The 25,820-nt window shown below is 33.2% G+C and overlaps 1 protein-coding gene across 1 annotated transcript in view; it reads right to left on the reverse strand.

Moving 5' to 3' along the window:
• Positions 1-25,820, reverse strand: part of LOC148655015 (copine-8) — a 169,682-nt gene that overhangs the window by 80,385 nt on the left and 63,477 nt on the right. Inside the window, exons 5-6 of the mRNA XM_088645067.1 lie at positions 13,565-13,604; positions 3,729-3,805 (exon numbers count right to left, since the gene is read on the reverse strand). Of these exons, the coding sequence (XP_088501193.1) occupies positions 3,729-3,805; positions 13,565-13,604 (117 nt within the window). The remainder of the gene's footprint in view (positions 1-3,728; positions 3,806-13,564; positions 13,605-25,820) is intronic.

Raw genomic sequence — 25,820 nt, forward strand, 5'->3', positions numbered from 1 at the left:
CTTAGCATTATAGAACAATACAAGTAAAATGCAAGAATGTATACAGAAATGTATTTCAAAATACAACAATTTCTTACTGCTCATTTTGTTAGTTGGGTAACCAAAGGCATCTAAATGTACCCCTAAACTACTAATTTTTGTACAATTCCTAATATTATACATCTATTGTAATTCTGTGACATTTGATTAACTAATGATTATTCTGAACTCAGAATACAGCTCCATCAGGAATAACATTCTCAAATACCATTACAGTATATTTCATTTTACTACACTGGGTAATAAATGCCGGAGTCCATCTATACATTCCTCACAGACTTGGCTCAAAATGCAGTAAGTAATGAAACAATTAGAGATCATACATTTTTAACTGCTTCATCTAATTCAGGGACACAAGAGAGTCGTAGCCTTTGCAAGCAGTGAATGCAAGGTGGGAATGGGAACACTCTGAATGGAAAACCAGTCCATCGCATAGCCCACACAAACACACACTCACGGCTATGCAGAATTTGTTAACACACACAAATTAAGAAATATGAAGATTTCAGGTAATCTTAAAACTGAGGAAAATAAATTTCAACTCATAAGATGTTTATCTCCCTGAGATTTCAGGTAAAAACTATGCAGTGATGGCACATGAACAGACAAATATTGCTAAAATGTCAGTATGATCCCAATATTGATATTTTGCATCATTTTATTGCATCAATAAATCAGACATTATTGAGTTTAATAATATTAAAGACTGATTTATGAAAGCATAAGTTGTTGGAAGGGTGTTGAAGTAAATTATCCATAATATTTCACATGAACAAAAACCGACATTTACCATATAAAGATATCAGGCACAAAGATCTCATCTGAAAAAGGTCAGTGCTTTAACACTGTGATATAGGTATATAGTTTAGTTAATCATGACAACCAAAGAAAGGTCTTTGTCCAATAACTGATTCATTGCTCTCGAGATCTGGTCCTAATCCACAGGTTTAACAACTCTCTTCTATAAGTGGTTAAACTTCACAACCTTGAATAATTAAGACAAATCATTTTCTTACTTGAAGTCTTTGAGACTTAATAATGAAAACTGTCCAGGTCCTGTGATGGAGACCCTAAGGGATAGCTTCTCTCTTATGGCGTCATTTAAGCTATACTGTACTAATCTTATAGATCCCAAAGCAGGTGGACTAGCAGAATTTACAAAGTATAAGTAACATAGTTTAAAAAATCTTTAACCTTAAGAATATCATCTAAGAAAGTTGGAGATAAATTTAAAAAATCAAATTTGCCAATCAAACAGCAAATTTAAAGAAGTGGATTCTAATTAACCTAAGATGCTCTGGCATTTATATAGAAATGCTATTCTTTGTGTTCTGGAGTTTGTTTTTGGTTTTTGGATCACAAGATTATTTTATGCTTTTTTATTTGATAATAATGAAGCTTTTCTCTGAAAGGCAAAACAATCTTCAGTTGAATTGCATCCTAATTTAATTAAAGGATCTGCACAATTTCTAAGTAAAGATATATTCAGGCTTCAACTATGTTAAGGTAAAGTAGCAACAATATGTAGCTTACACAACAGAATTTGAAGCAAATAAAAATCAATAGGCAATTAACGTAACCCTGTTCCATTAATCTTATTAGCTCACAGTTCTGCTTCTTTGCTTATTTTAGCAGGAAACACTATCTGGGATGAGCTGAATCCATAAACTGATAAAAGAAAGCTCACAACACATACAGTAAGACAACAGTGTTTCTCATCTGACAGAACTGATGTCATGGCCCATGATGGACATTTGTACATCAGATCCTATGTACTGTATAATGCAGGATCTTCAGTCAATCTTATAATCACACATTATGTAGAGTACAGAGAGTCATTAACAAACAAATACAGTAATAGTAAGTAATACCTTTTATACAATAATACTTTCGAAACTGAGTGAAGTCCCTTCATAAAGGAATGCTGTGAGTATTTGTATTACTGTATGTTTGCTTTTATTTTATATAATAAGCCATAATCATTATTTAATTTTCAGCAGAAAAACTACTATTAGCTATTAGACCAATAATTTAAAGGCCTTGCTAGCAGTAATTACATCAAATGAATCTATTTTCCTTAAAATAGATTAAACCTATTTTCCTTTTCCTAGTCTCATAGTTCTGTGGCTGTATCTGAGCCTCAGAAAACTCAATGTACTTCAGTCTTTTAGTTACATGTTTAATTTTCAGTACCACAGAGAATGATCAACAGAAAGAATTGATATCAAAATTGGTGTTAATTGTGAAAATAAACAAACAGACCACAGTCCTTTTTGACTACATTCACACTGTTGGCAGCACAAAGCAGTAAAACATTAGATCTACTATTCATTCGATTCAGATTTATATTTCTTGAGCCATCTACTCTGTTTCTGTAAGGTCACTGGGCCACTAAAAACACATTTTTGTATTCTACAGATATGAGAGAAAGAATGTTACTACAGTAGATAAGAGAGAATGAAACTAGGTATTTCTTTCTTAGAGAAGAGATTGTGTCTGAAGCCAGTCAAGTTAGTATTTGTGGAACTTTTCATTCTTCAGCAGTAGACCTCTCATACCATCCTCCAAATGTAGTGGGGATTGCTAATTTAAAGCAGAATAGCAGAGCTTCTTCTTTTACCTTTATGAGATTTAAACTAGGAGTAAACATTTATACCAGTTTAAATAATCTTACAAAGTCAGCGTAAATTGAAAAGATTAAACAAGTATCTATACTGTTTTTCAGGGCATACTGATTTGCAAAGCAACACGACATTAGGTTCTACTCTATTATGAAATAGATTCTTTAGGGTAGAATGATATAAAAATGTTTATTAGAAAGGAATATTACTTCTTGAACCCAAATGACAATTGTTCTATAAAAATAACAAGGGTAAAAGCACAGCTCTTTAGAAGACATGACATAGTGAGTAGTCAGTTAGTGGCAAGATCATAATGAACTGCAAGATACAACTGCCTCATTAAAATGTAATAATAATTGCATTCAGTTTTCAAATGAAAACTCAGCAGCAACACTTTTTTTTTTAATGTCAGGCTTTTTCCATTCTTGGTTCAACTCACTATTTCCCATGACAGATGACTTTGTTCTGACACTGAGAAAGTTTATTCCAGAATTTAGTCATGCTGAAAAATTAATTTTCCCTTTAGTTTGGAAAATGTAAGGTACTTTTCAAATTTTAAGGTATTCTTTCTTGTAGCTAAGCTCCTAATTTATCATTTATTTTTTAAGCTTTTATGAGTTTGTAATTATTACACAGGGTCGAACCCCACAAACATTCTATTTCAACAAATCAAAACTTCCATGATAGCTGAACTACAGTACAAACCTAAGTTTACTGTTAGCCTGTTAATTTTCTAAACTGTCCATTTTTCTTTTAAAAAACAAACCACTTGGAAGACTCTGGGTGCTTTAAAATTTATAAATTTGACAATCATACCATAACATTTTTACCACTGGGCCATATTTTGCAAGAACAACCTAAATCCATTGAATAAACTTAGAACTTAGAAATTAAGTAGAGTGATTGCGAATGAGACTTCATCAGCATTATGGTTGGTGGGCATTATTTACTTAACTTGAAACACAACAGAAGAAATTCTAAAATTGGGACAATATGTTTGAAATGGAGGTGGGGGGTGGTTCATGCACATGCTTAAATTTAAAAATCAGAGAACAAGGCATTACTTACACCAAAGGTTTCTCCATGCGACTCCCTAGGGACCCTACTACTTCCCCAAGGGTGCAGAAGGCCTGGCCCAGGAAGTCCTGCAATAACAGGGACGCATGTTATACTCCCTTTTCCCGGCATTGAAATGTTAGGCACTCACATTACATTTTTAGCATCAAAGTTATAATACCTTCTGTCACTAATATTTCTCTTGATTACACAATCTTTAGCACTTCACTCTGTAGGAGATGGGGGTTTTAATTTGCTGTAACAATCAGAAATTGTAACAGTAAATTGTGAGAGTACTTGACGACTTTTAGAACCCATCACGCATAATAATTTACAGTCTCACACACGGGTTTTAAATATATATATATATAATAAACAATTTGTTGGTACAACCAAAACATGCAAAAAGAACAACAAACATAAGAGAATATATCTGTGAAACAGTCTGCTGTAATATGCAATATTGATGGTCACTCAGGGATTAAAAAGATCACAGTTAACAATTTAAAGTTAAAATATACATTGACTATAATGTGTTACATTCTAGCTAGTAGATTTGCTTGACACTCAACTTGTTTGCTGACACTCAACAAGTTAAAACACATCATCACATTGAGCAGATCTACTCTCTCACTAATGAGGTAATTTAGTGCTTATGCAACAGTCAAGGTCACTCAAGTGTATCAAGGTCAGTCACGAATGATCAATTAATAAAAATAAAAACAACAACATTTAATCAATAGCTACAAATCCTATGCTTTATTTAAAAAAAACACAAACATACATTATTTTTGATGCCATTTTATTATGAATGATTTATTTTTACTTTTGGTAGTGTTAGCAATGTCCACCTTAGCAATTATTTGCTGAAGCCTTTTGTTTGTTACATTTTAAAATGTTTTTTGTTTCTCATCTATTCTTTGGGCTCTGAAAAGGATATACAACAATTGGTTTTATTATCATCTACACTGAAAATTACAAAGATATTCTTTAAATTTACATAATTATTGTTTTCCTTTGCTTTTAACTCATGAGCCTCTTTTTGCAATGACAGTGTTAATATATGAATGATGTTTTCTGGAAGGTAGCACATTGTTTTCTGTCTCTTTTTCAACATGTGTGTAGCCTGATATTCAGAGATACAGATTCTGTGACTCATATATAGTTTTCCATTACTACACAGAAATAATACAATCAGTATTGAAGTCCAATGTCATAGAAGAAAACAACCAATACAAACAAAGAAACATGTCTTTGAGACAGGCTTGCATATGCAGTAACTGTTTCCCAGTACAAGTAATGAGTATTGGTAGAGACAGGCAGAGATGCTCTGTTAAATGTCTCAAAATCAATTTTAACAACTCAGAATTGACTGAAATATGTAGAAAGATCAACCAGGTCAAGTACTGCAGATGTTTTAAAGATAGCACAGCCTACTCCTTAACAATCTTCCACACGTTTTTGAACAATTTGAAAGAATGTATTAATTTCATTATGACCACTACATTCAATACTTTTCTATTTCTAATGTTACATGTGGACAAAGTATGCCAACATACTGTAACGGCATAGGGATAACACATTAAGGAGAAAGCATGCAATACATACTCAGGTCACTGTTTGCCAATCAGAATTAAATATTCATTTAGGGGACATTTTTGTATGTGAAAAAGGTTTTGTCAGCATAACTTATTAATTGGAGACAGGCATACATGAAATGCTACAGTGCACAAACGTCAGGAAATGTCAATACATCAATGATGTCTGTCACTCATCTGAGAGATGCCATGACTCACTGCTGAGAAGAATCAGGCACCTAAAATAGTGAATGCTGGAATGTTGCAGTTGGTTTACGTCATTTTAATGTTCACTCAGAAACTGGCTTGCATGTTTTAGATGAATTTGATGAATTCACGCTGTAACACCTTCACAACTAGTTTAAACTGACCAACACTACAAAAAATGCTGTCATCAGAAGTCAAAACAGGCTAGTTAGTGACAGAATAGTCCAAAGACATTGGCCCAGCTAAGACGTCCAGCACTGTGAGGCTAAATGGCCAAATCATCATCAACAGCAGCACGCATGGCAATGTCAGGAATCCATCTTGGAGAGAACCATGGCCACAGAAAGTGGGCCTTTAGTTTTTGCTGACATTTACTGCAACTTATCTTACCATTAAAAATCTTGCGCTTAAGAATTTGGAATTTGAATAAAATATTAATTTAAAAAAATGTACATGAATCATTTTGTCTACAAATGGGACGAGGTAGGAAGGGTCTGAAACCATTTGCAAGGCAGCTCTATATTTTTCACATACATTCAGATAAACTTTCAATATTTCACTTCAATTCAAGCTTTATTATCCCCTGGAGGAAAGTTGTTTCATGGCATAGTCCAACACAACAATGCGCAAAAACAACTAATACCAAGAGGAGATTAAGAATGTTGTTTGACATACAACCATCCAAACACTAAAAGAAGATGTGATGACTTTTCATAACTCACATTAATAAAAGATGCATAAACTTCAAAATGCTTTCTGTGGTGATTGTGTATGCAAAGTCAAGTATATTAGAAACTCTATAGAGTGGATGCTAACAATACATTAAGTACTGCCAGTACAGTGTTGGCTTAAGGCATCTCATGCAGTCTACTGTACATTATCAATGTTCAAAGAGCCGCAGAAAACATTCACCAGAAAACACACAACATGTCAAAATATCTCAATCAACATACAAAATGTATACATAAGGCTTTTCGGAAATGTTTGGTGTGTTTGTCTTTTTTGAAGGTTATGTTTTGCATTTGCTTATTGAACTGTCTCCATTAGCTCCACCTACTAAAGCAGTCTTCAATTGACTAATTCTTGCTTTATAATTTAGCATTGTATTTTTGTATTTTATCAGAGAGGTCCAAGAGCATAAGCATATTTTTATTTCACTAAGAGTTTCATTTAAAAGATTTAAAGCAGATGGATTTTATATTTTGTGTCAAAATAGGGTAAATCATTTACTAATTACTCATGCAGATAAATAAACTGAACAGAAAAGATTAGTGGGATTAGGAGACTTTGTATAGTTTGAAACAGTTGCACAGTTTCAAAGGGGTTAAAATATCATTACACTAAATTACAACTTTCTGTTATTAACTTACTCACTACAACATTTTCCCATATTTTCATGTTACAATGAAAAATGCCTAGTGAAACATGCCTAGTGTGGTTCAAGATGAAGACAAAATATAGTACAGTAGTTTCCCTTTATGGGAAAAATACTGTTTTTTATCATTCTCCCTTTATAATGCTAAAACTAAACAGTCAATGCTTTAAATGGAAATTAAATTATTACGCACTAATTATTGCACAAGAAGATTTTATTTATCTAATCTAATTTTTCTTATTTATTTTTCTGATTGTTTTTGTTATGTTGATTGTTTTACACCAACTTTAGGGTATAACTTAGAATGATATTGAGTACAGTGATTATCCTTTTTTTAAAAAAACAGTTCCAAATCAAATGTATCTCAATCCATAATCATGTATTAAATATCTGGTAGTATTTAGAAGGAAAAGAAGAAAAATAATGACCCTGCACATGACAAAGTCGACAAAGTTATCATTAAGATGCATTTTAAACCTGTCAGTGATCTGTAGTGACTCAGTTTAAGCTTGCAGTACACTGCAGAATGAATAGATGTTATGTACAACTGATAATCTTACTAATGAGCTCCCTGCAATGTGCACCATCCAATTTTGTAATGCTTACTGTAACACTACAAATGCTTGACAGGATTAATCCCAGAAGGCTATGATAGAGCACTTAGTTATAATGCTTCATACGAAACACTAAAGTACATTTTGATGACAGTACAGTAAGTGAAGTAATGTAAGATCAAAGGGTAACAAACATTTAGCTAAATAATTCACATGACTGAAAGAAGGAATTCTTGGGGCAAGAAACTGTTAATTTGATCAGAGTACAGATTCTAAGCAATCCAGACTTTATTTTTGTCCAAATGAGCTAGATGGGTTGAAAGGCCTCCTGTAAGTAAGCCATCTTATGATCTCATCTTTAACCTGAGGAACGTACAGTATGTAGTGCTTATGAAAATAATGTGCAGGTAGCAAAAGTCCAAGATTGATGTTAATTATTTATCTAGTTGGCATCCACAAAAGGCAGAAATTTAAAAATGTTATACATTTCTAAACATTCTCTTTTATCCATGTACCTAACTGAGCAGACATACATTATACAGTTTAAAACCTTGTACCTTATACTTTGATTAATGTTAGATAAGGAGTGTACTGTATGTAAGGATACAACGAAAAAACATTGTCTATTGTCTATACAGAATGTAATCTAAAATGATTTTACATCCTCTTGACTTCAAACAGCCCACAAATAATGTATTCAAGGCATTGAACATTATAGAATAATCATTGTATGATAAAAGGCTTGGAAAGTTATTACAATAAAACAAAACAAAACTAAACAGAATTTGTACCGGAGGTAAACATTTTGGTCACACTTGGGAATTTTTATCTCCTCTCTTATCTGCCTAACTATAACTCTGTTTTTAAAAGAATCAGCTTGTTCCAAATTTTCAAAAGGCTCTTGTGATAATTAGTACAGGTTCTGAAAGCTGTATACAGTATACAGATAAAATAATCAAGGTTAAAATTATTTGGAAAAATTGTCTGTGAAAATAATAAAAGAATCTGCAAAAGCATATGTAATATGCAATCTTCTAAGTGCTCACATAAGATATTAATTCTGTATTCTATGACATAATACTGATCAAATACAGTATTTTTAGATGAAAGTGATATTCTGCAGGAACAGGGGATGAACATCTCAAGGAATATCAGGAATATCATCCTGGCTTCACTTTGTGAAGAGGCATCATGGGGGGTTTTATATTTTTGAATGTAAAATGGTTTGGAATGTCTTAAAGCAGCACACACCAAGATGCATGAAAAGTAGAACAAAACATCGCATTCTTAGAAATTCAGTCATTGTATAATGCCAAATGTACAGTATATAACTGGACATATAAAACATGGGATAGAAATTTAACAAAATATTAGAATCTACAGTGTTACAGTAACAAACGTCATTCTACACTTCAAAGAAGGCAGTGCTGTTTTCTAATTTATATCACTTAATAACCTAAATAGGTTTCCTACTCTCACTACAATCAAAGTTGTCCACAGCAGCACAATGCTAGAGGGCTTTTCTGCCTCCAACTACACTATTGTATCTGAAACTGCTCCATGTGATTTCAGTATGCATGATTTTTTCCTTTGAATTTGTACAGTACCTCCCACTGCCTGAGCTGCTGTTTTGCTGCTCCAGTCAGAGTGGTTTGGGATTAAGGGATTTTATTCACTGAGCAATTCCACACAGAAAGAGTCGAGCACTCCTGGGTGCTTCAATTTTTAATCTTCACTTAAAAGTTTTTTTTTTGCCAGCTTTATAAATGAATGTGTCATACATCATAAATCAGTTTTAATATTATATACTCATCCTAGGACCTAAAAAATATAATTATACATATTTTATTATATACAGTATATACATTATATTATATTTACAGAACAAAATTATGAGGGAGCGAATATTGTTCCAATAAAGCTCATGTATAATTTTAATTGAAATGTTTTACATAGATTTGCCAATTTGTGGAAATTCTGATGAATAATAGGATTTAGAAATTTAGAATAAATTTATGTTAAAGGGGTTAACACTTGTATGAATATTTTATTAATACAGTTAAGACCAACAATTACAGACCAGACAGAAAATGCCTGCCTTGGTTCTGCTGCAGAAGCACTGTAAAATAAAAGGATTTGCCCATTACTTTGTTCTACATTTAGAGCAGCTACTGTGATGTAATATGTGCATTATATTATACAGTGTATACTTATATGTGCATATGTGAATGTGTATATATACACATTGTATAAATTGTATAAATGTCTGCATGTTAATTTTCTCCATTATCTATGAGAAAAATAAAGGTGATCAGCTCATCTGGAACTTATAAAGATGAAGATGATCAATTAATTTCAGTTTCACCTGTTTTACATTTTCTTGCAAATAATCATGTTACTCAGAGCCAAATGAAAGATTTTAACAATACTTTTACATCTTATGAAGTGTTTAGATTTGTATCAGAGGCTGGATCAGAGGTATTGTATCCAATACTTTGCAAATGTAAATCAACAATCTCAGTCAAAATGATTATACGTTGTATGTAAACACATAACATTATTAACCATAATAGTTTGTCAACATCTTTCTGTTTATTGTTTGTCATTAGCTGGGAGAAACAGTATATGGCTTTTCAGTATGACTAAGCTGACACATGAATACTGCATAAGAGTGATGCTGCCAAATTTAGTTTGTATCAGAATACCTAGGACACATAGAAACTGTGGGTTCACTGCATTACCATGGAGTATTTGAGAATCTCAGTACGATTAAGTGATTGTTTTAAATTCTCCAGGGAGATGTTATACATACTGAATATGTGACAGTAGGCTCATTACTGACAGTCTTTCAATGACAATATGTCTTAGTTTTGAGCATATATGCATATACGTATACAAATCTTAGACTTTGACATATACAGTATATTAATGCAAAATGAAAAGCTGTCCAATTTGATTTTCAGATGTTTGGTTAGTTTTCCTAAAGTAAAATAAAACTAAGAAAATGGTGTGAAAAATTATCTTTGAAGAAAAACATATTCAAGCATGCTGTACTAATGTACTAATGATCACTGTGTCATCAGACTTTTTTGAAGAAATTAGTTTTAAACCTGTAAACATAAAACCAGATTTTGTATGCAATTAGGATTACTTTTTTTACACTATGTTTTGAATGTGTTCATGCTACTTTAAAATATTCTCAATTCTTCAGCCAACTGAGATTCGATTACAATGGGCAATGTATTAATAATTGCGCACATACAGTAGATTATGTGTTTCATGATTTGATTCTGAAATGTAAAACCATGAATTGTTAGATTTTATAAGTAATTTATATAGAGTATATTAGTTAATTAAAAGACCATACTCAATTCCCACAAATCACAAGTAATTAATGCATAAATATTAACTTTTAGACTATTATTTACCAGTATTAATCAAATTAACAATCTGCTATTCCCATGGTGATCACCTGTGCAGTATCACTGTGGTATATCATGGAGATTCCAGCTTTGTGGTCCTTATGGCCAGACAAATGTCTCTTATATTTTGCTTTTTCTCTTGGATATTGGTTTCTTTTCTACCACAAATACTGGTGTTTCTACCACAGTTTCTTTTAGCAAATTGACGTCTTTAAATTGTAAAGGTTCTATTTTTACGTCAATGTTATTTGTAGGTATGGTTTTTTTATAACTACCATGTAGCTTAGGTAAAACATTTTCAAATCACAATTATGATATTTATAACTATGGCATCCTCTTGTTTAAACACCCCATTGCAGAGTGTGTTTTGAGAACTAACCCTTTGATTAGTGAGCAATAAAGTGGAATATTGAGCCCATGGGAGTGTTTCATTTCATTCCATTCCTTTATAATTCTATGTAATTGCAATTGAATTCACAAGGATGTGAACAAGGTTACTTGTTGTGAAAATGCTGTTTTACTCAGACTGAAATTCTTAGAGTTCTTCAGTGTTTAGTATTCTCTGAAGCTGAAGTATGGAGCTACACAATTGAGTATCTTTCCATTGCTGTGGTTGACATGTACAGTAGTGTGCAAACACATATGTACATATATGTATGTAAATATATAGACACATATTGTATGACATCTGCATTGAGTTTGATTCTTTTCCATCATTCTGGTTATAAACTCAGCAGTTGTTTGATGAGACTCAGATGGTAAATACTGAAAAAGGATGCTGTTTACCATTGCTGCAATGTGAAGGTTATAGGCATTCAGAAATATCAAGTAGTTTGAAAATTAATTGTATCTACTAATTTAGAGACAATTTCTAACTGACATTTTAGCCAATATGTAGATATTGTTTAGAATGAATTTCTCTAAAGTAACTTTGACATAATAGAAAACAAACGTGTTAGATGCTGAGAGACCAATGAAAATTATTACCAAACCCTCTATTTTTATCTTAGATTCATAAGGAACTTTAGCAATTGTATAGTAAATTTTCATATTACTTAACCATCCTTATAACTCAAATGGTTAAAACAGCCAAAACAACTAATGAACTTAGATAACTCTGCTTTATATTTATTCTCTAGCTAAGAAATACCTTGTGTTAAATTAAATCACTACATTGTCAGAAATTCTAAAGTGTGTGGCCTCTACAAAGACAAACTAGGCTTTTTTACTCCAAAACTCTCAACCATTTAATGAAGGACTACAGCCCATAAAGTCTACAGATTGTCAATTTGAATGCAAATGGAAATTCACTACATTAATTAGGCTTTATGATGCCAAGAACTAACATCAGAAATGCAATGTCAGAAATGCATGCTGCTCCAAATTGATTGGTAGTGATTCAAGACATCATTTTAAGGTCAACAATACCTTGTGTCTGCCTTCTGACTATGATCACACTACACTGTACTAAAGCTAATGGAATGTGTAATGTAAATCATAATTTAATGAGATTTGTCAGATTCTTTAAAATTAGGTCAAATATTCCAGTGCCAGAAATTGAGTCAATGTATTTGGTACCTGTTGAAAATCTGTTTTTTTGGTAACTTCAGTATTGTTTTTGAATACAGCATATCACTCTGAGATGACCGATTTAATATTTAAAATGAAACCCAAAACTTGTTGCTTTGATCCCTTTTCTACATCTTTATTTTCATGTTTTGTAGTTATCACCCTTTTTCTATCTGAGGTGTTAATGATTTTCTTTAAACTTAAAATAGACCATCTTAAGATCATTACTGATGAAACCATACAGTATTTCAAACCTGCCTTTTGTAGCAAGTATTTTGGGGCATGTGGGATTCATTCAATGACATAGTCATTTGGCCAAAAATGATAATATGAAAAATTCTGATCTATATATATATTCAAAGTGCTGCACAGAAACAGTAAGGGTTGTGAAAGATTGGTGAAATGACAATGAAGTTTCAGAAAGAGGGAGCGACTTTCTGGAACAAATAGGACTTGTGCATGCAGAATGTGTAGCATTTTAACCATGGTTACACTAAATTGGGATGGCATTTGCTTAACGTAGTTGGGAATTTAAACTAGGAAACAGGGGGCACAGATCTCACAACAGGCCACTTCTGTTTGGATCAGAAAAGTCCTGTGCAACACTGAGCAAAAACACAAATACTGTAATAGATCAATTTTTAAATTTTTAAATTCTCAAAACTAGACAATTAAGGAATAAAATCTAAGAACTCGAGGCTCCTACCATTACAGAGAAAATTTGACATTTCAGGAATAATTATGTTAGTGTGCTGCACCTAAAAAAATACCATCAAGCTTTTTTTACACTTTTGTAAGATAGGTACCATAAAAAAACAATTACTTAGACACCTTTATTTGTAGCAAGCATGTTTAGAGAGTTGTGGAATACCACATTAATTCCCCAAATTTAAATAAATTAAATATGGTTGATGTTTTTTCTTGATTATTACATTAAGATTCCTTTACAATTACGTGTTCAGTTGTCTCCATGACTGCAAAAAAATGACAGTATTTAATCATAAACTTCAGTAATGTGAAACCAAACTACACTGTAGAATAAATCCGTTAAATATTATACAAGCACATGAAAGGATATATTACAGAAATTCTATTTTACAATGTTGATGGTACAAAAAATAAGCAAACGTAGAGAGGAACTTACATGTTTTGACAAGTTTGAACTCTTTGAATCAACATCATACCTGCAAAACAAAACAAAAACAAAAAATGTTAGAATATCTATTAAACAAAATGTCAGATGTGCTGTAATGATTTTATAGTTTGAATTTATAACAACTATTAGAAATTGAGACAGTAAACTAAGAAACAATCAATCAAAACAAAAAGCACACAGATTCCAAAAACACAATACACAAATTATTTTAATACAGTAACAAAATGTGCAGGCAGCATGGTGGCTAGTATTCTCTCTTTGTAGTGCTGGGGCCCTGGGTTAGAAAATGGATGGACAGATGGAGAAAAAGTGCAAGATAAATGAAAACAACAGTAAACATGTTAATGAATCAAAGTGCCATAATACAAATGGCTGAACAACCATCCAGAAATTACAAAACATAATCAGAAAAACAAAAATAAAATATATTGATTATAATTGTTGCGTTAGTTTAGTCAACCTCACAAATAATCAGTCTCATTCGAACACATCAACATTCCTACACCCTTGAAAGACAAATAAATATTCAATTACTTTCCTGAATTAATTTTTATCAAACTTAAACGAGTTTGGAATAATAATAACTTAATTATAAATTGTTGTAAATGTGAACATCAAATGTATACTCATCCAAATTAAGAATGCTTGAACAGACACATGAGACTTTTAAAAGCCCTGTGTGAAGAAGAATGCTAGATCCAGTCACTCCAATCTTTGTCTGCTGGGTTTGTCCCAGAGGATGTCTGTTTGGTGCAGGAAAACAGAAGAGTTCTGCTTAGCCTCACTTTGAAGAAGGCTTATCCAATGGAAAGTATACTTATTCTCAGGAATTGGGGAAAAAAGCCACAAGATAAGAGGGAGTCGCACATTTTGTAGTTGCTACACTGAATATTTTGGTAATATACAGTGGTTTCAACAAAATTATATTTGGTGATCACAGGCAAACTTCCAATAGTTCAAGTACTGTACTGTAGGTACTGTAACTGCGTCAGCATGCGTAGGCTGCAAAGGAACAAGTAAAGGTTTATTCAGTGCTGAAAAGAGAAGATAAGAAACACAACTTCTGCACCCAAAGAAAATTCCAATACGGCGTTCATCACAAAACTACTCTTGTTGCAAAGTGCTGGGCGGAAACATTGTTTAGGTACTGTCTTTCAGCCTGCCAGTTACTGTCAAATAAACTTCATTTACAGTTCAGACAGTGGTCATCACAGTCACATGATAGTTGTCAAGTTGTCAGGGTTTTACAGCGCATCCAAACCTTCTGTGTGGAGACTTTTGAAGTTGCATCATAACAGGTGGTTGTTGGACATAATGTCATCAGGTGTAGTGGCATTTCCCCATATGGCTTGTTCTTCATTGGTGGATCACTCCAGCTGTAGTCTTATAAGAAGTGACCTCCAGTTTGTGCCCAAGTGCAGACATTACTCCCTTTTGGAGCCATAGACTGAAAGCCATTGATTCCCCACAATTCACAATGTCCTCGCTTGTGTTAAAGAGCCAGCACATCCTGCTGTCAGAGTACTATCCCAGCAGCATTCATCAGACTTATTTGCAATTCATGGTAAGAGAGGATATTTAAATTAAATGCTTGCCTGCCAAAGAATAACAATAATTGCAGAATTAATTATACTCAAACTACTGAATATATTCTACTGAAAAACTATATTGAAAAAAACTACTGAAAAAAACTGCTTTTAATTTTTAGAGAGCAGAAGAAAAATGAAGCTACATTTATCTGGTAAATATTTTCAGATGAACTGTTTCTTAAAGGAAAAAACAATGATGGAAGTGAGGGTTCTACAGTGAAGCATGTAAACAGCATATACAACCCAAAATTGAGTGCTTATGAGTTAAAGTTTGATATCCAGCTTCTGAAAAAAAAATAAAGAAAACACATATTTTGGGCTAAAGCTGGATGAATCTACTGATGTCCACTAATTCTGTTTTTTACTTATTTTAAGAGATTAGCTCTCCACCAGAGTGATGGCTGACAAGTGAAAAATTACATCTGGGTGTGCACAGAAAGTGGTGAATCCATGACTGGGAAACTAGAGGTGACATGAAACATATTCAATAAAAAGACCCCCCACAGGGGTAGTATACAGTGTGTAATGTTTTTCACATTAAGAAAGACTGGCAGTAAAAAATGTCACAAGAATGATATGAAGTCTTGGATACTGTAATTAAGCAGGTCAATTACTGTACATGAAAAACAATGTCCTAAATTTCAGATATGTCGCTGCTTTGTGTGAGAGTATGGACTCAAAGCATTTGTAACTGAAAGAAATTTGCATCAGTAAGAAAGAAGACTTTCAAGAAGGAAGGCACTGAATTGCCTCTATGAACAAAAACAGTGTGTGCCATTTTTGATGAGAAAATGTCCAATTTGGCAAAATTTTACCTTGATGTTGAATTTTGTGCAATACCTATTTATCAGACATATATGACATGCTGGAACCGCTAAATATTTTAGTTCAAAAAGAATCTGCGCTGTATGACTGATGTCTGACAAACTTTAGGAATTCATGAAGCAACTCACACTATAACACACACAACTTAACTTAAAGGTAGATTTTGGAAGAATTTCCCTACTTAAAAGACACTAAAGCTTAGCCCCAGCCTTTAATTCAACTGTAAAATAAAATCCTAGAATATTTCCCAGAAGACTCCCAGGATGAAAATCTTTGGGTTTAGGATTCCCAGTGGATCTTGCGGCTATGGACCTTGCATTTTCCACTATGTTGGAAACCCAGATGATGGAACTATCAGCTGACAGCAGCCTGAAGTTTCAGTTCATATAACTTGACCTTGATTCATTTTGGAGTTTGGCAGCCAATGAACATTCCTATCCCTCACAGCAGGCTATCACATTTCTGTTGCTTTTCGCTACCACATACTGTACTTGTGTGAGTCAGGGCTTCATCTGTAACCGTTACAGAAATGTAGAGATGGAATACAGTAGATGCAAACAACTCTGAATGCTTCTCCCTGCGTCAGCCTTTCACCTGTTTCACCTGTCTTGATGTGACTATTTTCCAGAAGCAAGCCCCTAGTATCTTACTGGGGGTAAGCATTGTATATATATATATTGTATTTACTGTAAATGTAATATTATTAATGTAATTAGTAACCAGCAGCTACGTATTACATTTTATTCAAAATAGTCTGTGTAACTACAGCTTCTTTCTCCTGAAGTTTTTGTTTTTTATGTGAATCCCAACCATTGTGACACATTTTTAAGGTAAGACTTAAAAAGGTTGAGAAGCCATGCTCTTGGTTTATAACAAGTGAAGCTGAAATGGAAGTTTTTATAAATAGTGGTAATAGATAAAAAAACAATAAACTCTGCAGATTTTTGTTTGCTTGCAAGACCTTTTTTTATTTAAACATTACAATAGGTCATTGAAACCAGGCCTTTGTGCTGTATAATTGATCATATTCCAAAATGTTCAGTATATGGTTTTAGTATTATATGTAATGTACTGCATTTGATTGGTATTATATTAAGATATAATAATTTAGCTATCAGAATTCAGTTCAGTTGCACATAACTGTCCCTTCATGTATTAAACATAATTATTAAAAAGTCATAAGAAAAGGTAAGTTAATAGTCATGCTTAATCTGTAGTGTAGCTATACACAGAAATGTGCATCCTGTTGAAAATATTGCTGACTTTAACTGTGACTTTAACTTAAATTAATATTTCAGATTAATATTGCATTTGATGTACATATTACACAGTTTACAATACATATTAAAAAGACAAAACACTTTTTAAATATTTTGCTTGTATTACCAGGATTTATCACAAGAAAAACACTCTGTATTGTTACAGTCAAATCTTGGAAGATCTGTAACTGTGAGATCTGTCTATCCAATTCAAATTTAGCATTATCCAAATTCTGCCACCCTGCAAATTAAATTAAAATTGCATGAAATAGTGATTTAAATTATTTGGGGATCGGGAGATCTCTCTTTACCTTCACAATCCATGGTCACCAATTTACTGACATTATCAGGTCCACCCAGGGACATAAAAATCAAATCATATAATATATATATATAGGTGTCAGTTATATTTATCATGCTTAATATGAAAGTAATATTGTTAAAACACACATGAATTACTCCATGTTCTTTAGCTTTGCATATAATTGATACATATTTGTTCAATGTAAATCCTTTTCTTCTATTTTCATTTGATTAAAAATTCAACAGATTATAAAGGTTCCTTTATTTTATATGAATCACATAAGACATAAGTGTGAAAATTTACTGAAATCCCTCTTTTTGTGACACAAATAATATAGATGTTTTATTTAAAACAAATTGTGTAATTACTTGAAAGTTTTTAATATACAGCAAGGGAAGTATAGAGGATGTGTTCTGTATGGGAAGAGACTACTGAATTAATTACCCAATTAAGGAAAACATGACATCAATGCGGATCTCTGAATGCTTTATGCCCTTACTTGATTCAAATATACAGTATGACATGTACTGTAACATTAAAATATAAAGTTATATATATTAAGTAATGCAATATGTAAAGATTTAGAAAATTATCTACATTTTACCAGAGCTATGAACTACAAAGATTAAAACATTTCATTTCATCAAACCAAGGATACCTTAGCCACAACCCATACTTTTTTAAAAAGAGGTCAATCTGTGGAATATTCAAGCCAGAAAAGCCCCCAAGCTGAATGGAAAGTCAAGAGCTTTCCTGAGAGATTTAATGTAAAGGGCATTACTGCTGTGACTCATCTTTTCACTGCTCACAAACATGTATTACAATACTTGTCTCAGAGAAACATTAGGAAACTGCCTCTTACGCAGCCACCATAGCAAAGAATAAGTGGAAGAATCACGGAGAAGTGGGACATTAAAACTGAAGAAAACATTCACCAACTTTTCCAGAGGTAAAAAAAAAACATGGAGAATGCAGACTTAAGTGTCACAAATATATTGACAAAATATATATTAAGATCCTGATTAATAATCAAGACTGTTGAACAGTAAACAAACTATATTAATGTTTGCCCATAGGAGAAAACTTGCCTCATGTGCTGTTTGTAAAAAAAAGATAGCTAGACAGATGACACAGTAAATAAATAGTAACTACTTCGACCACTATCACCGGACCTTTAAAACAATTTATAAATTATAATTAGTGATCACCAATACACAGATTTAGGCAGCCTGTTTAAGATTTTTGTCTCAAAATATTTTAAGTGTTCACACTTTCTAACCCTTCGGTTTGTTGGAAATCGAGCTAGACCCATATATACAGCTGTAAGAGCTGTTACGAACACAAAACACTACCAGAGGGCTTTCCATCTCAGTAATCTATGACTCACCCTCAAAAGCAAAAAGATTCATCAATCCTTCTCATCTCCCACAAAATATTTCCAAGCAACACTGTACTTGCTCTTCAACGTAAACATTTACAAAATGTTTTATACAACACACAAGCTCTTTTATTAATTACCTGTCTTTTCAGGGTTTGCTTTCAAGGCATGATCAATCTCACTGCATAGTTTGTATCCACAAAAGGGAACTTTCATTATTTAGTAATACAAATTCTTTGTGTAGGATTAATGTTTTACTTATCTGCATCCCTGGGTTCACTGACACACTGTAAATTATAATTAAACTTGCTCATTAAACAGAAATGTGAAGGAGGGTTGAGGAGGATGGGCTTTCGGTGAGGAAAGATTAGCGTTATTTCTGTATTGTAGAAAATCAAAAACATGTTTTATTGCAAACTTTTCTTTTATTAATTCTCCTATTTCAAAGATTACTCTAGAACAAAAAAAATAATATGCCAAATTTCTCTAGATATTTGTCTTTATTTTAAATGATGCTGTTGAAATCTTGTAAATAATGCATGATAATCATTTTAGGATGGGGAATAAAGCCAAATTCATATGCCTACCCATTAAAGCATTCAGAATAAAAAACATCTAAAGATATACTGTACTAAATACGTGAGATTCTTGTATTTATTCATCTATGCATGTCCCCTTAAAACATCCTCTGTCTTTAATGGCCAAGTTCATTTGCTGGAAAAACTGATGTTAATGCAAGCTGACATTTTTCAACATTCAAGCCTGGCTCTGAATGCAGTAGGTCAGAGTCAGTCTACATGTATATGGGATTAGTCATATTTTGTTGGACATCTAACTCATGCATTCTGAAAAAAAATCAAATAATTAACTGTGAGATAGATGATATGGTGAACATGGAGTATTCCAATAATGTAAATATATCGTGACTGTTTAAACAGACAAGAAACAATGAAACTAATAGCTATAGGGTTTGATAAAGTTCTGATTAGAATTCACAGAACTATTCTCAACAGCATAACATGCTTCAAAAGAGTCAATGCTTCATTGCAGCTGAAGCCTCTGATTAGATATCAGTCAACACTACTAACTTAAAATAAAACCTAAACGTAAACTTATTTTAAAAACTTAAAATAACAAGAGTATTGAGATTTAGCTACAATATTTCTATAACACCAGTGGTACTTATTTACAATTCCAGCCATTACTGCAAGATGAGAAGTGTGTCTTGAGAGATGTACTGATATGTTATGATACTCTCATGTTACTATGTTACCGATACTCTCTTGTTTTTAAAAATCCTTCTAAACATTTTGAGATCATTCAAAAGTTGAAATCCAGAATGTGGATTCCATATTTCATATTATTATATACCTTGGCTATTTTATTTATTTTTCTCTCTAATGTTACTGGGTACAGCTGAGCAAGCATTCCAATACACTTGTTGTATATGATAAATAAATAAATCTTAAATCTACATTCCAGTTCTGAGTGTTATCTGAGAGTAAATATGTTGATCTATGCTTTCTTTCATCAATAGGCATCAATAACAATCATTCATGAAACCAATGCCTACTGGGGTGTAACCCCGGCATCCTGGCCAAATTTCCCATTGGCCCTTACCAATCATGGCCTCCTAATAATCCCCATATATGAATTGGTTTCATTACTCTCTTCTCCTCCCAACTGATAACTGATGTGTGGTGAGCGTTCTGGCGCACTATGGCTGCCGTCACATCATCCAGGTGGATGCTGCACATTGGTGGTTATGGAGGGGAGTCCCCATTACCTGTAAAGTGCTTTGAGTGGAGTCTCCAGAAAAGCGCTATATAAGTGTAAGCAATTATTATTATTAATTATTAATTATTATTATAATTACTGTACAGATGCAGCCATTCAAAGTGTGCGGTACAGACACGTACCACAGGTAAGATGACACGGGGTACCGCGGTGCGTGATTGGTTGACCGACAGGGGCACTCGTGATCCGTTGGTCTGTCGTAGAAAGACTTACTGTAAACGTCTTTACTGTGCCCGTTGTAGATATTGAATTTTACCACTGAAGGGAAATCTTAGTAGCTGAGCATAAAAAGAATAGGAGCATACTGTAACGCGTGCGAAGGCCATAAACGATATTAATTTTGGAACGTAAACATACAGTATATAGCTGGTCTCGGTACTTTAAAGAAAAAAATACACACCAGTATTCCATTTCTCCCTAAACATTGTAAGCTTCGAAGTCTTTAACTAACGTGATACCGGAGTCAACAAGCATACTTTTAGAATTTGATTAAAAGGGAATATAATATGGAATCGCGTATCTCAAGAATTTAATAACGGTATGATTATATCCGTGTACTGCGGCAGGGCTGTGTAGGGCTGTTTCGCCTGCCTGTTCATGCGAGCTGTCTTGTAGCCTACTGGTCTAGGTGCGTGACTACCAACTGGCAGGTTGTGTGTTCAAATCCAGCTGGTGCTGGACTTTTCATTTTTATTTATTTTTTAATCGCGTAACATAAACATATTACCGTATGCAAACTGTACTGTATACAGTATGTATATGTATATTTAATGTCTTAACTGTGCCCGTTTAATTGAATTTAAAAAAAATTATTTAAAACACGAACATTAAGCTGTTTACATCTTCCGCCTGAGAACAGTCACCCGTTGCTACCCAACGCAGAATGGTGATTGGCTGACACCATCTGACACCCCTCTGATTGGAGAAAAAAGACGTGCTGGTTTGCTATACATACTGTACCAGGAAGAGGATTTCTTTCTATTCAAAACGTGTATTTTAAAAGTTTAAGAAGTAAAAACCTTACAGCGTACACAGATTTCTAAACTGATCAGGATCGTTATCTTTGTCTTATGCATAATAATGTTCACCGTTCTGTCCAGCAAATTAATAATAAACTTTATTTTATATAGCGTTTTAAATAAGTAATTAGATTGCTCATAAACCTAATCACTTGCTTTTAGTTTTTATATAGGCTCAGATTTCAACTATAGATCGTATTATTAATAACCATAATAACAACCAACCAACAAAAACAACCATATAAACATAATACCAACCAAAAACATAGATAACAACCACAATACAAAATCAAATAATCAAACCATTTTACTCTCGCAAAGTCCTCCAATTATCATAATCCCGCACCTTATGCAAAACCAAACCTTCCTCCCATCCCAGTTTATCCTGTTTATCATAAACAAAATCCACCTCAATTTTCAACATAAAGCATTACACAAAATCAATACCTCAACACTCCATACTCAACAACGATAATTCACAAACAGCCAGAACATGTAACTACACATTCCCAAACAGACCTCATTTCCATAGCCCCGCCCCTTATGCAAAACCATCATCCCTCCCCTGTTCTCTCTCTCCCCTGGCGGGGGATAAATAAATAAACATAAACGTTATATTAAATTTATTATATTTATAATAAAATAAATTTATTATTTATTAATACGGGATAAATAAATAAACAACGGGTTTAGAAATGAGTTATTTCAAGATGAAAAAGAAAACATACACAAAACATGGTTTCATTACGACCAGAATCGGTCTTGAGATATTTTTAACTTGATTTACAGTATTTGAGAGGTATGTCTTAACACCGATACTACAGTGCTTAAGTACTGCTCACGTATATGTTTCTAGGTTTATATTATGCATTTCATACGGTCAAATTACTTTTGAGCAACTAATAAGAAGCGTGAAACGGTATGCGTTTTACTTTCGTTTTGTGCTGGGACCCGTGGATTGATTAGAGATATCAAGTACATACAAGTCATTTTTTAAATGTTGTAGTTCGTCTTGAAAAAATGTTACGAATACATCATCTATCAACAATCACACAGGTTCTGTTTCCATATTGCGGATTTTGGTTAGGTATTATCAAATTCAGTGGCGCTGTTAGTTTACTGAGTCCCATGTCACATGGTCTGTGATTGAAACCTGTAAAACCGGTTTAATTCGTCACAGCCAGCACTCTTCAGGTGTGAGGGTCTTCTGCTCAGAATGAAACGCTAAAATGTTTGTGTGTATTCTAATGGTAGTGGGGGCAGGGTGTGTGGGAACAGGTTTGGTTGAAATTGCATTGGAGATCTATGTTCTTCACACCTGAAACATTTTCTCTGAAAGCATTTTCTTCGCAGTTTAACCGATCTTGTTACAGCATGTTACAGTTTACTATTATTAACCATATTAATTTTAAGTGCTTAATGTAAAATCTTGTAAAAATATATTTTCATTGTTCAAATATAAATTAAGTCTGACTATCATATAATAAGTTAAATACAAAACTAAAGAAAAAATAGGGTTAAATATAATTCAAAATATTTTGCTAACAATGTTAACTGTTTATGAATAATAAAATGTATTAACTAAGGAGTAGGATGGCACAGTTGTTAGTATGTTTTTTGTTTTGTTTCTTTTTCATAAATACAACAGTAGTACCTGATGTCTCAGTGGCTTTCAAAATTAAATTATGCAATAAATAACCACATGTAAGACTCTGATGCTTAAAATGTTTAGGGAGAAAGTGGAATACTGGTGTGTATTTTTTCTTTAAACTACCAATACCAGCCATATACAGTCTGTAACGTAGGGATTTCTATATGTCTTTATTTAGTGTTTACATTAGTGACAAAGGCTAAACTTTTAGCTTCAGTAACGTGTACATATCTCCCCTTTTTATAAAACGACATGGTTGAAAACTGTTCCAGAGCCACTGTTGTTTCACCAGTGAAAAGTACATCATGAAATGCCTCTCCCTGTTCAATCCACTGGAAAAAAGAAAAGGAGCATAAAGCTTCTGATGGTCATAAACGATATTCATTTAGGAGCAGCATCAGAGGTATGTTTTTAACTGCACTGCATTGGAGAGAATACCATAGTCTGTTTTGTTTTTTACTCCCTGGCGGAAACTGGCTTCCAGAAGAATCAGTATGGCTCAGAGATTAAATAAAACTTCACTCGCACCAAACAAATGTATATTTCTAAATATCACAACATGATCGAATTTAAGTCATTTTAATAACAATGAATAGTCACCTATGCGTTACAATATAAACATTTATATTGATTTAAATCGCGTTTAAATCACCTTTATTTAAAACCCATAAATAAAGCTGATACTGTTTAGACTTTCAATTATTTAAAACTGTATTAAAGCAGCACGATACACAATGCAACGTAAATCGCTATCTTTGTCTTCTGTGTAATAATGTTCACCTCTCTGTCCAGCAAATTTACAATAGTAATAATAATGAACTTTATTGTATATGGCGCCTTTAAAGGTGGCTCCTCAAAGCGCTTTACAGGTTAAAAACAATACTGTTAGGCTGGGAAAACGATTTTTTTTTAAGAAATACAAAATGAGATATAATGATATGTTCCGGCTTAGACATTAACGAAGAGCATAACGCGTGTACTGTATACACTGCAAGTACAACCCCCCTCTCTGCAGGAGTGCTGGCTGTGACGAATTGAACCGGTTTCACGGGTATTTTCAAAGTAGGAGGCGAGATTTCCAGCGAAAGACACCTCCCCCCCCTCAAAAACCCAGTAAGTACAGTACTTACTAGTTAAAGGCTAGGCTCCCGACTACGGCGAAAGGAACCCTTCTTTCATTAGAAGACAATGAACATATTTTAGCCCTGAATTAATTAATAGCAAACATGGTTTACATAAAAGACATTTTTCCAAGAAAGTTTAGCCTTTGTCACTAATGAAACCACTAAATAAAGACATAAATATAAAAATCTTAAGATTTTTAAAAGACATGACTTTGCTAAAATTTATTTGAAAATAAAAACAATTACAACCGCCAGGGGAGAGAGAGAACAGGGGAGGGATGTTGGTTTTGCATAAGGGGCGGGGCTATGGAAATGAGGTCTGTTTGGGAATGTGTAGTTACATGTTCTGGCTGTTTGTGAATTATCGTTGTTGAGTATGGAGTGTTGAGGTATTGATTTTGTGTAATGCTTTATGTTGAAAATTGAGGTGGATTTTGTTTATGATAAACAGGATAAACTGGGATGGGAGGAAGGTTTGGTTTTGCATAAGGGGCGGGATTATGATAATTGGAGGACTTTGCGAGTGTAAAATGGTTTGATTATTTGATTTTGTATTGTGGTTGTTATCTATGTTTTTGGTTGGTATTATGTTTATATGGTTGTTTTTGTTGGTTGGTTGTTATTATGGTTATTAATAATACGATCTATAGTTGAAATCTGAGCCTAAATAAAAACTAAAAGCAAGTGATTAGGTTTATGAGCAATCTAATTACTTATTTAAAACGCTATATAAAATAAAGTTTATTATTAATTTGCTGGACAGAGCGGTGAACATTATTATGCATAAGACAAAGATAACGATCCTGATCAGTTTAGAAATCTGTGTACGCTGTAAGGTTTTTACTTCTTAAACTTTTAAAATACACGTTTTGAATAGAAAGAAATCCTCTTCCTGGTACAGTATGTATAGCAAACCAGCACGTCTTTTTTCTCCAATCAGAGGGGTGTCAGATGGTGTCAGCCAATCACCATTCTGCGTTGGGTAGCAACGGGTGACTGTTCTCAGGCGGAAGATGTAAACAGCTTAATGTTCGTGTTTTAAATAATTTTTTTTTAATTCAATTAAACGGGCACAGTTAAGACATTAAATATACATATACATACTGTATACAGTACAGTTTGCATACGGTAATATGTTTATGTTACGCGATTAAAAAATAAATAAATAAAAATGAAAAGTCCAGCACCAGCTGGATTTGAACACACAACCTTCCAGTTGGTAGTCACGCACCTAGACCAGTAGGCTACAAGACAGCTCGCATGAACAGGCAGGCGAAACAGCCCTACACAGCCCTGCC

Source organism: Lepisosteus platostomus, chromosome 9 (assembly GCF_059453375.1).
Source record: "Lepisosteus platostomus isolate fLepPlt1 chromosome 9, fLepPlt1.hap1, whole genome shotgun sequence".
NCBI lineage: Eukaryota > Metazoa > Chordata > Actinopteri > Semionotiformes > Lepisosteidae > Lepisosteus > Lepisosteus platostomus.